The following is a 12974-nucleotide window of genomic DNA, read 5'->3' as shown; positions in this document are numbered from 1 at the left end:
GATGGTGATCTCGCAATATGAATGTAACATAAGCTTGTACTCGGGTTGTGATGGACCAGGGATATTTTCTTTTTTGCAACAGTGTGACTAACAAGCTTAAACATTGACAATGTAACCAACCTCCGTGTGACAGTTGGAAGCTAACAAGAAGATTTCACAGGCTACCTGTGCCCGAGGCCAGTGTTTTTTCGATACCGAAATATGTCAGCCATATACGCGTTAAAGAAACATAGAATTTGACAGCAGATAAGAACCGTTCAGCCCCATCTAATCTGCCCATTTAAAGACTTGGACTTTAATCAGTCCTTGGTCTTGTCCTAAATTCAGGAGCCATATGCCTGTGCCATGTATGTATACGTTCCCTCACTGTATTAATATTATGGTGGCTCTGTCTCTTCTAGCTTTAGAATTTGGTAATTCCCATGTACATCCTTACATTAGTCTAGCTGTAGTAATGCACCTGTTACTGGTCCTTATTGGCATTAGTCAGAGCTAGGGCTGCAACAACTAATCGATAAAATCGATAATGAAAATCGTTGCCAACGAATTTCATTGTCGATTAGTTAAATCGATTTTTATCGATTATAAAATGAGGGTTTTTTCAGAGCAAACGCTCTGAAAAATCCCCCTCATTATATAATCCGTTTCAGTGACTCACAGCAGCAGCTCCTACTTACCAGCCCCTCCCTGTAATCACTGTGACAACTGGCCCCGCCCCTTCCTTCTCCAGAACCACATGGCTGTGACACTCATCTAACTGTAAGTATAAAATTAATATTTGGGCTGCTGAAAGTTAGGGGAGGTGGGGGTTAATTTAGGGGCAGTTATGGTTAATGGGGTGTTTAGGGTTAATCTAGGGGAAGTTATGGTTAATGGGGTGTTTAGGGGCAGCTATGGTTAATGAGGTGTTGGGTTAATTTAGGAGCAGCTGTGGTTAATGGGGTGTTTGGGGTTAATTTGAGGCAGTTGTGGTTGATGGGGTCTTTAGGGTTAATTTAGGGGATGCTGTTGTTAATGGGGTGTTTAGGGTTAATTTAGGGGCAGTTATGGTTAATGGGGTGTTTAGGGTTAATTTAGGGGCAGTTATGGTTAATGGGGTGTTTAGGGTTAATTTAGGGTAGTTGTGTTTGATGGGGTATTTAGAGTTAATTTAGGGGTAGTTATGGTTAATGGGGTGTTTAAGGTTAATTTAATGACAAGGACTGAGGGTTAATTTAATTAATTTAATAAAGTTAACTTAAGGTGCAGTTAGAGGTAAAGGGGGGCAAACTAAGGGGAATCTAAATCCTGGGGGGCAGTGAAGATTAACCCTGTACTTATTTATAAAAGTATGGTGTCAGTGTGATACGAACGGGTCTGTGACACTATGAGATATCTGGGGGGTATAAGGCATATCTGGGGAGGACAGAGAGACATCTGGGGGTATAAGGCATATGTGGGGAAGGCAGTGTGGCATGTCTGGGGAGGATGGAGTGGTGTATCAGGGTGTATAAGGCATATCTGGAGGTAGAGTGGAGTGGCATATGTGGGGAGGACAGCGTGGCATGTCTGGGGAGGATGGAGTGGTGTATCAGAGGGTATAAGGCGTATCAGGCACAGTGGCATATGTGGGAGGCAGCATGGCATGTCTGGGCTCAAATGTGCATAAATTGGGGGGGCTGGTTGGGAAATAAAGACAAGAAATGCATTTATCAAAGTTTTTTTTATTCTGCTGTTTGTATTTAACATCATTTGTTAAATTATTTTAAATAATTTAATAAATTTACATTCATTTTTTATCTGATTAATCGAAAAAATAATCGGCCAACTAATCGATTATGAAAATAATCATTAGTTGCAGCCCTAGTCAGAGCAATTAACTTTGGTAGAGCAGTTCTGTTAGTGTTGGCTTATGTGATATTGTGATAACAGATTCTACTGATTGTGTTGGTGAACAGACTCCTAGACTCCAAATTTCTAGCTTCCTATTTACTCGAAATTGTTGTAGGGCACGATAAAGTACGCCTGCTGATACAGCCATGAAAGACCATCTGTTTTAATATTGCCATGCATGTTTTGTAATTGACACTGCCTTGAAATTAGATCCGCTGTCCGTAGGCACATGGTATAGTCCACCCGGCTAGCGGAGCAGAATTATTTTAACAGATACAATTCGTCATTATGATTTTCTCTTCGCATTGTCATTTCCATATTCCCTTCCAAATGTGTTTTGGATATTTTATAGATTCCTAACAAATCGGCCCTCGAGGCACATAAGTATGTCTTTTATAAGCATTTTTCTCTGTACGCAGGTAGGCTCGTCAGACTGACTAAGCGGTTTGTGCAGATGGCTCCTGCAGCTGTAGACAGCTATAATATTTACATGCTGGGACGCAATGGCTTCGGTGTGGCCCTGCTGTATGCATTTCGTGTAACAGGCCCACTTTGAATGGCAATGTTTTATGCCTAAAAAGTTGGGATATACTATTCTCTGTTGTATGCATGAATGCATTCTAGTTTGTGGTCTGTTACGTTAGAGTCCCTCTCAAAATCGGATTTATGAAATTTTTTACCTATTTCCTCAGCTGTTTTGCTTATTAATGAAGACAGAACAAACAAATTCAGTTTGTAATTTTGGTATGCTGGCACATATCAGAATATTAAACACTGAGGTTGATCCAGAGCTTTGTTTCTGACATTACAAGAGCATTAACGATTACTGAAACACATACTTTGCATTTCCACCAAGGTCATGCGGTAAAAACCTGTACACATCAAGCTGTATGTGCCAGATCTAGTTTGAACTGTGTTAAGCTTCCTTACAGCGACAGAGTTACGGAAATCTGCAGAACATTAACCCTTAGACAGTGCAATTGTATAAAAAAACAATACGGACACATTTTAAATTTTTGGTCCATTTGTTTTTGGACAATGAATTTTGTTTTCTGCCCTTTTGGCTCAGACAAAATTCAAAGGCTTTTTCCATTCAGAATTGAATTTGTTGTCACTCATGCTCTCACACTCTCATTCACTCTCTCTTATACTCTCACAAAGCCTCCCTATCTTCTCAGACGACTGCTCCTTGTTCCCATCTCCTTTTCCGCAGCCCCACTTCTCTTGCCGCTCCTTGTTGTCCTGTCTTCTTTCTTTGTCCGCCTCTCTCTGGTATCAGCTACTTTATCCCGGATCACTTCTGGAAAATGGCAGAGATTGGGGGGAACGGAGGGAGAGGCTGTTCATAGGGAGAAGGAAAGGTGCAGAAACACTTCTTTCTCCTTGCGTCCGTCTGCAATAATCTGGCCTCTTGGAGTACTTCTGCGGAAGGGTGGAGCCACGATGTGCCACACGGAGACAGCTTCTACCCTACTTCTCCAATAGGGGGAGAGCGCGGGGAGGCTCCGTCCTTTTAAGGAAGTACCCTGGGAGAGCAGGTTAATGGAGCTGATACCGCGGAGAAGCAGACAAAGACAGAAGAACAAGAAGAGTCAAGAGAAGAAGCGGAGCTGCATAAAAGGAGACGGGGAGTAGGAAATGGTCAGCTAGGGAGGCATTGAGAGTAAGGGTGAGTGAAAGCAGCGAAAATGCGAAACAATTTTTCGGAGCCCTCTCCTTTGTATTTGTTTGTTGTTGGGCTCCCTCCATGTTTTCGGTCATTCATACGAATCAATGAAATTGGCGTCCAAATGTACAAATCTAGTAAAAAATTTACTATTACCCATTGGTGGTGAACTGTTAAATGAATTATGAAGTAATACCCTTTTCCGTCAAACGCCATGTTGCTTGATGCTTCCGTATTGAGTACTCATGGTTAAACAAATAGTGTTTTGTAGAAGAAAGCTTTTACCAGTCCAATGAGTTAACATCTCTCTGAAATTTATGTTCCATCAATTGAGAAAACCCCTTATCGACCGGATCATCCATGTTTCCTGTTAGAACTTTAACTTTACAGGCGATACCTCAACCTTCAATCACGGTTGAGGATCAGCTGTCCAATTAGAAAGCGGCTGTGTTCGTCTCCACCAATCAGCAGTATGCAGTGGCTTTATAAACAGTATTTAAATAAATAAATAAATAGTTACTGTAGAATCAGAAGCTCTGCCCAATCCTTGATTGCATTCATTTCTGTCTCTGAATGAGGCTACATGAAATATTAACATTTTCCTCTGCATCTTAAAAAAACATTAATGGATCTAAAGATTACGTAAGACTTTTATCCTTGCAGTAGATTGTTGTAAATGATACTGGCTCCTCATTCCATCTGTTTTCTGTGGCTTAAATCCTACTACAAAAAATATTACTCTGTGACCTAAAGCTCAGACTTTAAAACGCGCTTGTATTAAACAGTTCTTCAAACTCAAGGAAAAGGTTAAGGGGCTTAACATCCACCCTGGACATAAGTGTGTGTTTGTGTACGTGTGCGTGTGTGTGCGTCAACACCAGACCAATAAAAAGCAATGCCTGACAGATAAATAAAGGCCAGTTACTTAAGAAAATACCTCAAATAGATCTTGCAGGTCTTCCTAGGTTTACATTGTTAATATATCAGAAATAAAAGAATAAACAAAATTCTGCCCAAAAAAAAAGTGCTAGAGAGAAGGTAGAATTAAGGAGTTTGTTTGCTGCATCCTTGGCTGACGGTTTTCACAAATTTATACTAATTTTATACTAATTTTCTGATTGTTTTTTTCGGCAGATCCCCAACGAAGTCTGCCACTTTCAATCTGAAGGTAAGTCTGTCTGTATATAATTCAATAAAGTCAAAGCATCGCTAGAATAGTTTATGGGGTTTACATACTTCTTGGCAATTCTCACCAAGAGCAAAGTTTGTTTTCGTGTGGCCATTTGCCGGAGTGTTGTTCATTTGTTCATGTTGTGCCTCGGGTTTAATATAATCTTTCTGTTGAATGACCATTTGCTGCCATTCCCTGCCACACAGGAGGGATTTTGTTAAGGTGTGTAAGGAAGATTTCCACAGCCCTGTTTGTGGGTATTAGAACATATTCTAGCTGCTGACCCGTATGCAAAAGAACTGATGCCGTGGTGACTCCTCATTTGCATACAAAGCCATGAGAGATACCTAATTTAAATCCCAGTTTTCTATTGAGCCACACATTTGTTAAAAATCCTTGTGATGTTGTGTGATTCCCTTAAAGATTTCTTCTACTCTTTTTCATGGTACTACCTTTTTAATATTGTAATGTATTGATGTTTATAGCACCATCGTAATGAGTAGTGTTGTACAATAAGTAAACAGAACCCAACAAGTTGTGCATCACAGGGGGAAAAAGGCGATGCTCTAATGAGTTTACAATCTAAAAATGAACTTCAGCTACATGGACTTGTTTCTAAAACCTGTTGGTTTAACGAAATATCATAAATGGTTAAAGAGGAACCTTATAAGTGGAATACAAACAGAACCCTTAATCCACCGACCCTAAATGTTATTTTTATTATATTCCATTTCTAAGTTATTACAGCTCTGACATCACATCTGCCCTTGCAAAATGCATGTACCGGTACTTGTCATGTGGTGTAACTGTCCATGCGCATTTCCCTTGGTCCCGCAGAAAAGACTGTGTTGGGATGCATTGAGCTGTAACGTGCTTCCCCGATCTCTGTGTTCCTGTTGCGAAGCTTAAATCAGTATCTTGGGGGGCAGCAGCGAGATTGCAATTCCTACAAACAACAAAAACATAACTATATAACCACTAATTGGAAAGAGAGAGAAAAAACAAGGATAATTCAGAACGTGACAATTCCTCATTTAGCCTTGGAATTCTGAACCAAATGCTTTTATATCAATACTGTGATTGTGATATGCTGTGTCATGGGAATCTTGGCAGCCCGTCTTTGTTTTGTTTCTTGTGACAGCAGTCACCACATACAGGGGCAACAACTAAGTGCAGTCACAACATACAGAAGTATTGACCCAGTTTTATGTTTGGTTCTTGCCCCCTATTGATGCTTATGGCAGCCATAGTTTGTGTCCACCAGTTGTACTCCGGGATTGCCCAGGGCTCAGTGCTAATGTAACATTAGAGGGATATTGCAAGCTAGTTGTTATGGCCGTGTTTCATGTGTCCATCACACAGCGGCTTGCAGATCAGACTGCTGACTTTGTGCAGGTGGATGTATTAATAGAACAAATGTGTTCGGTGGCCCTTCCCTATTCTGATGCCTTCTCACCACTTCCTACCACAAAGTGTTCCATATCACATACCCAATGAGCTTCCTCCTAACGAGAGAAAATCTTATTCACCTCTATTTTATTAGTGATAGCAATGATTAAAGTTAATGTAGACATCAGACAGCAAATTAAGTAGCCAAGAAGTGTCATGTTAAAGCTTCTTCATTCTGCAATTCCGTGGAAACGTCTGTTCAGACTAAATTCAACTCACTTTATTTATGGAGCATCCCTTACTGGAGAACAGTATTTTTGATATTTTTATATCTGTATCGTCCTTTACCTTAAGGGAGGTTTTTTGGCTTTGGTGATCACACACTAAGGCTTTGAAACAGCTTGTGACCCGAGTCTTCTCATGAAAGAGATAACATTACTTTACGTAAACATGCGCTGTTGCGGGAGTTATAATTTCTTTATGAAAATAACCTGATTTTTTTTTTTTGCTGCTTTTGATGATGATCCATTTAACACAGGATTGTGTTCAGGCGACACACAGCCAGCTGCTTAGGGGTTAAGCCACGATCGAGCCGCAGGTCAGGCAGTATTTTGTCACGAGATGCAGGGATGACATATTGGTCGGCATGCAGACGATGCTTTTATTATCCAGACGCATAATAATACCCACTCTGCTGTCATATGCACTTTAATGCATATGAAAGTTGGTCCCTTTTTAAGTTTTTGTGTGGTTTCCCTTGCAGTTGTGTTGGGGAATTCTGTAGAACCCCTCCCCACATGCATTTTCCCTGCCCCCAGTTAATTGACTTGCAGATGTTTTGGGCTGCTACCTGTGCTCATGTCATATGCTCATCACAGGTCAGCTCCAGCACTGGCTTGGTGGGGGTTCCCGGGGTATAATGAGATGCTCTGTGCGCATGCACAGAAAACACTCCAATTGATTTCAGTGGGAGTGCTTTCCAGCTTTGTGAGGATTTCTGGCCTCCTTTTCGTGGTTTCGTACAAATCCCCATATTCGCCAAAATTCATTAAATGTACAATATGTACAAGTTTGGGATTACTCGGCTGTTTTCATGGTAAACAAGGAAATTTCTAGCTGGGAACAGGTTTTTTAAACTTAAGCTTGGATTAGCAAACACAAGAGTGATGGGAGTGATTGTTCAAAAAAACAAGGAGCTTTGTAATATATGTGTATGTTATGCATGAAGGGCAGTTCTGGTCAGGCATCGCGCAGACCCCCACCGGCTGACAGAGAATCATCCTCTCTGTCAGCCGGTGGGGGTCTGCATCGCACAGACAGCCTCCGTTACTGTCCTTCACTTACGCTGAGGCTTCTATGAAGCTGCAGTGAAAGTGCCTGTCAGCAACGGAGCCGGGTAGAGAGGAAGAGCGATGTATGGGAGAGGGGAGGAGTCAGAGGGGTGTATGGGAGCCACCCTCCCATACACCACTCTGGCTCCTCCCCCTCCCATACGCCACTCTGCCTCTCTACCCGGCTCCCTGGTGTCTTGTGAACCTCCGTTGCTGACAGTAGGCAGAGTGGAGTATGGGAGGGGGCAGAGTGGAGTATGGGAGGGGGCAGAGTGGAGTATGGGAGGGGGCAGAGTGGAGTATGGGAGGGGGCAGAGTGGAGTATGGGAGGGGGCAGAGTGGTGTATGGGAGGGGGGAGGAGGCAGAGTGGTGTATGGGAGGGGGGAGGAGGCAGAGTGGTGTATGGGAGGGGAGGAGCCAGAGTGGTGTATGGGTGAGTTATAGTGGTGTATGGGGGGGTATTATGAATTTCAGGGCATATAGGGGGTATAAGGCATATCGATATTAGGCATATCAGGGGGGCATAAAACATATCTGGGGGTAAAAGGTATATCAGGGGGCTCAGTTGCATTTCACTGGCATATAAGGAGTATAAGGCATATCAGGGGGCACAGTGGCATATCAGGGGGCACAGTGGAATCTGGCATATAAGAGGTATAAGGCATATATGGGGGCAGAGTGGCAAGCTGGGGGCCAGATGTGCATAACTGGGGGCAGTTTGGTAAATAAAAGAAAATATAAACAAGGCTTTTTTCTCATGGTTTTTATTAAATATGAAAAATAGTTAACATATGAATTAATATTTACTAATAACTTTGTATTAAAACCTAGTTTGAGAAACACTGTGTTTGGGTTCTTGTAGCTTTTATTATTATGTCAGTAAAATAAGAAGGTGAATAGAGAGAGGCCATTGCAATAAAGAGATGAAAGTGTAAATTGTACGTTTTTTATTACATTATTTAAAATTAAAAAAAATTGCATTTTTTATCCGATTAATCGAAAAAATAATCGGCCAACTAATCGATTATTAAAATAATCGTTAGTTGCAACCCTAGTGTTTTTTGAGCCAGATCAGTATTCCGCATCTAAAGCCTCAGAAGCCAACAGCTGGATCTGTTTAATCACCTTCTTCTAGGGAAATATGATGATGATGATGATGATATGATGCCGGTGGTTTTGGCAACGTCTGGTGATCTGGAATAATTAGCGGTTAATAAACCCTGTTGACTATTAACAGTCTTATACATACAGTTTTGAGATGGTAATTGTGGCTTGAAAGGTAAGTAACGTGGGCTTCTGCAAGTTACAGATACAAATTTGGAGGGTTGACAGGGGTAGGTAATTGGGTATAACGTTTGTAACTAGTCTACACTTTTAGACCTCATACTACATTTACCTTTTATTATCCTGGTAGAGGTTCGGTCTTCCCCAGAAAACGTTACTCCCGGTTTTGGTTGGGTAAGCGTTTATCGGTGTAGCTGGGATTGGACGCGATGGTCTGTAACGATGCATCTCCAACAAGGCATCCCTGTAGGTTTGGAAAGAAACAACCATCGTGTCAGAGAACGAAAAGCCAGGTAACATATTATTAGCTTTATAGCCTGGCCTCAGAAAAGTGTGTCGTGTGGCTTTGATTTTGGGCTCAGGGTTGGGGCCTTTGACGTAAAAGACAAAGAGTGAAAGAAAAAATGAACTTTGGAAAAATAAAACATAATGGCAATCTTAAAATCATATCAGAGGGTTACATTTGCTGTATAGATCTTGCAAGAGCTCTAGACCTAAAGGCAGCCAGAAGAGGGATTATTATACATATGCGGGAAAAGCTGTCATATATCATCTTTAACCCCTTAATGACAATTGCCGGTCCTGGCACGGCACGGAAAAGCATGTGCTTTACGACAATTGACGTGCCAGGACCGGCACGTCTTTAAACGGGTGCAGAAAGCGATCTACTATCGCTTTCTGCACCCAAAAAGCGTTGCTGAATGCCTCGACGTCGAGGCATTCAGCAACGCCGCGATCGGCACGAAGGGGCCATCTCTGGCCCCTCCACGGGGCGTCAACATCCGCCATACTTTGTATGGCGGCGGACGCCCGTTTTAAAAGCGTTTAGGAGGCGATCGCCGATCGCCTCCTAAACTTAAATGGTGTCGCTGGAATGCCTCGATCAGGAGGCATCCAGCGACACCAAACACTAACCTTTTGATGGGCTGTGACCGCTCCGGAGAGCGGTCACAGCCGCAGCTGCCGGCAATCTTCGCCATCAAGGAAGATGGCCGCCGTCCTGTAACAGGAACCACAAATTTTAAAAGTTCGCTAGATAGTCCAGACCATCTAGAGAACTTTGGCTCCACTTGCAGGTTGAATACAGGTACTGCATTCACCATGCAAGTCAATGGAGCCCAGCTTTCTAATCACAGTGTGATTAGTAAAAATAAATTAAAAAATAAAATTAATAATAATTAGAAAAAAATAGTAAAAAAACAGTAAAATGTAAAAATCATTTCCCACTGATGTCACTATCAGGGGAACCTCCAAGTTGAAAAAAAATGTTAAATTTTTTTTAAAAAAAAATAAAAAAAATATATATATATATATAAAAAATATATTTTTGTGAGCAAGTCCTAAAATTAGCATATTAGCTTAAAACAATTCTCGCATGGAAAGAGTTAAAATACTGGCATATTAAATGCCCGTGGGGTGTCTACTTTTAAAAAATGTATGATTTGATGGGGTAAATTGAATGGGCCAGGTTCAACAACGTCCCAATTAACACGGGGGGGAGGATGGCCACACATCTAATTTCCAATTAGAAAAATGCACACGTACCAAATGTGGCCTTTTAGTTCCCCCCAAAAATGACACACCCATGCATGTGGGGTATCACTGCACTCAGGAGATGTTGCTGAACACATTATGGGGTGTCGTGTGACAGCGGCATATACCAGGAGCTGTAAATTCATACATAAAGTAGGTGTGTGTGGGAAAAATACACACACAAAAATATTGCTGCAAACTTTGAAAAAATGCTGGTGGTAAAATGTGTGCATGCAAAGAGTTAAAATACCAGCATTTAAAATACCCTGTGGTGTCTAGTTTTGAAAAATATATGGTTTTGTTGGGCACACTGAAATGGCCCGGCTCAAAGATGTACCAAATAGGGCATGGGCAGTGGATCCCAAATGCCAAAGTTCAACATTGAAAAAAGCGCATGCCCCAAATGTGGCCCTTTTGCCCCAAAACAGCCAGGCAAAATCATTCATGTGAGGTATCGCTGTACTCAGGAGATGTTGCTGAACACATATTGGGGTGTTTTGTGATAGTGACATATACGAGAACATTTTAATTCATACCTGAATTAAAATGTGTGTGGAAAACCAAATGCAAAAAAATGACTACCACAAAGTTTGACAAAGACTGGTGGTAGATATGGTGCATGGAAAGAGTTAAAATACTAGCATTTGAAATACCCTGGGGTGTCTAGTTTTCAAAAATATATGGGTTTATTGGGCACACTGAAATGGCCCGGCTCAAAGATGTACCAAATAGGGCATGGGCAGTGGATCCCCAAATGCCAAAGTTCAACATTGAAAAATGCGCATGCCCCAAATGTGGCCCTTTTGCCCCCAAACAGCCAGGCAAAATCATTCATGTGGGGTATCGCTGCGCTCAGGAGATGTTGCTGAACACATATTGGGGTGTTTTGTGATAGTGACATAAACTAGAACATTTTAATTCATACCTGAAGTAAAATGTGTATGACAAAACAAATGCAAAAAAATGACTACCATAAAGTTTGACAGACTGGTGGTAGATATGGTGCATGGAAAGAGTTAAAATACTAGCATTTGGAATACCCTGGGCTGTCTAGTTTTCAAAAATATATGACTTGATGGGGTAAATTGCATTGGCCGGGTTCAAAGATACCCGAAATGGCACATGGGGGGAAGAATTACCAGATTTGGAAAAAATGGCTTTGAAATAGCAAAACGCTACCTGTACTTATTGCCCCATAATGGGTAGAAAAAAGCAAAAAAACATAAAAACATTGGGTATTTCTAAACTCAGGACAAATAGTAGAATCTATTTAGCAGGTTTTTTCATTACCTTTTATAGATGAGTAAAAGATTTTTCAACTAAAAGTTAGAAACAGTCATTTTTTTCTAAATTTTTCACCATATTTTATAATTTTTTTAATAGTAAATAATATGATACAATCAAAACAATGTCATCTAAAGAAAGCCCTTCTTGTCCTGAAAAAAACAATATCTAATGTGTGTGGGTTCAGTAAACGGGAAAGAAGAAAATTACAACTAAACACAAGCAGCGCAGAAATGTTAAAAAGGCCATTGTCACAAAGGGTACAAAAAGTAAAATCAGCCTTTGTCTCGAAGGGGTTAAGGAGTCAATAAAGAGATGCACAGATAATACCTACAGAAAGGACCGACACCCCTGTTGGCTATTAACAATCTTATACATACAGGTTAAGGTCAAAATGATATGTTGAAGGGTAAGTAATGTGGGCTTCTGCAAGTTATAGATTGTAGACCTCACCCTACGTTTACCTCATTGTTTCCTCGTAGGGGGTCATGGTTCCCATAAGGTATATTCTCCCACAGTTCGTAGTTTGGGAAACCTTTTTTACTATAGGAGCCTGGGCTGGAATTGATGCTCCATGATCAGTGACTTGTTTTGTCCAGGCTTGACTAAGGTTTGGAAAGAAACAAACATCACGTTAAAGAAAGAAAAGCCTCATGAGCGCACTAAAGAAATAACTGCAACCAAATGTTCATTGGACTTTCTAAACGGTACTTACTAAGGATGTCGAGGCTGGAGCTGAGGTAAAATCAGTTGTTTTAATGGCCTCTGAATAGTCTCTCCTTCATTGTCATTATTTGGCTCATCTTGGGGCCATTTAGGTAGGAGACTAGGTGGGAAAGAACATGAGTATTGGAAATATAAAACATATTTGCAAAATCATACAAAAGTCTGAAAGGGAAGAGAGAAGGCGGGGTATGACCCCTGTCCTAAATATATCACCCCTGCCCTCCTATCTTACCGGACTGGAGCAGGCTCCAGTGTGTTTGTCTTCCACCTGGTCGTCCATATCGCAGCCATCTTCATTAGGATTTGGATCCGCAATAGCACTTCTGGAAAATAAATTCCCCATCTTCTCAAAATGTCTTGTAAGAAGTAAGTCTTCTCATCAAATGTGAACGCCAGGCTGTGTTTTCTCTGTGCAGACATAGAGGTTACAGGTTTCTTTAGGTGATAACCATGAATAACCCGGCGATGGGAGCTTTTAAACATCGCGTTTAATCTGAGCAGAGGATATCCGTGTTTTTTCAAATCTGATTACTTACTGGCCTGAAATATTGACAGCCTTATTACATTTATCAGCGCATCGGTAGGGAATGGAACGTTTTATCGACAACATGGGCTTATTACAACTCGAACCTGATTTTTCTCCCCCAGAAAAAGGGAAATACCCCCTACACCCAGTTCCTGAGCCCAACTCAAATTAAACATGTGGTGTGAGGGTCT

General features: G+C 41.3%; 1 protein-coding gene across 1 annotated transcript in view; it reads left to right on the top strand.

The window, feature by feature from the left end:
* Nucleotides 1-12974, top strand: part of LOC149298222 (WD repeat-containing protein 44-like) — a 42359-nt gene that overhangs the window by 13235 nt on the left and 16150 nt on the right. Inside the window, exon 2 of the mRNA XM_089487670.1 lies at nt 4673-4706. Coding sequence (XP_089343796.1) covers nt 4673-4706 — 34 coding nt within the window. The remainder of the gene's footprint in view (nt 1-4672; nt 4707-12974) is intronic.

The sequence above is a fragment of the Sceloporus occidentalis genome, unplaced genomic scaffold (genome assembly GCF_023333645.1).
Source record: "Sceloporus occidentalis isolate IW3139 unplaced genomic scaffold, rSceOcc1.0.p SCAF_34, whole genome shotgun sequence".
In the NCBI taxonomy this organism is placed as follows: domain Eukaryota; kingdom Metazoa; phylum Chordata; class Lepidosauria; order Squamata; family Phrynosomatidae; genus Sceloporus; species Sceloporus occidentalis.
The sequence above is the reverse complement of the archived record's forward strand: the minus strand, read 5'-3'. Positions and strand labels throughout refer to the sequence as shown.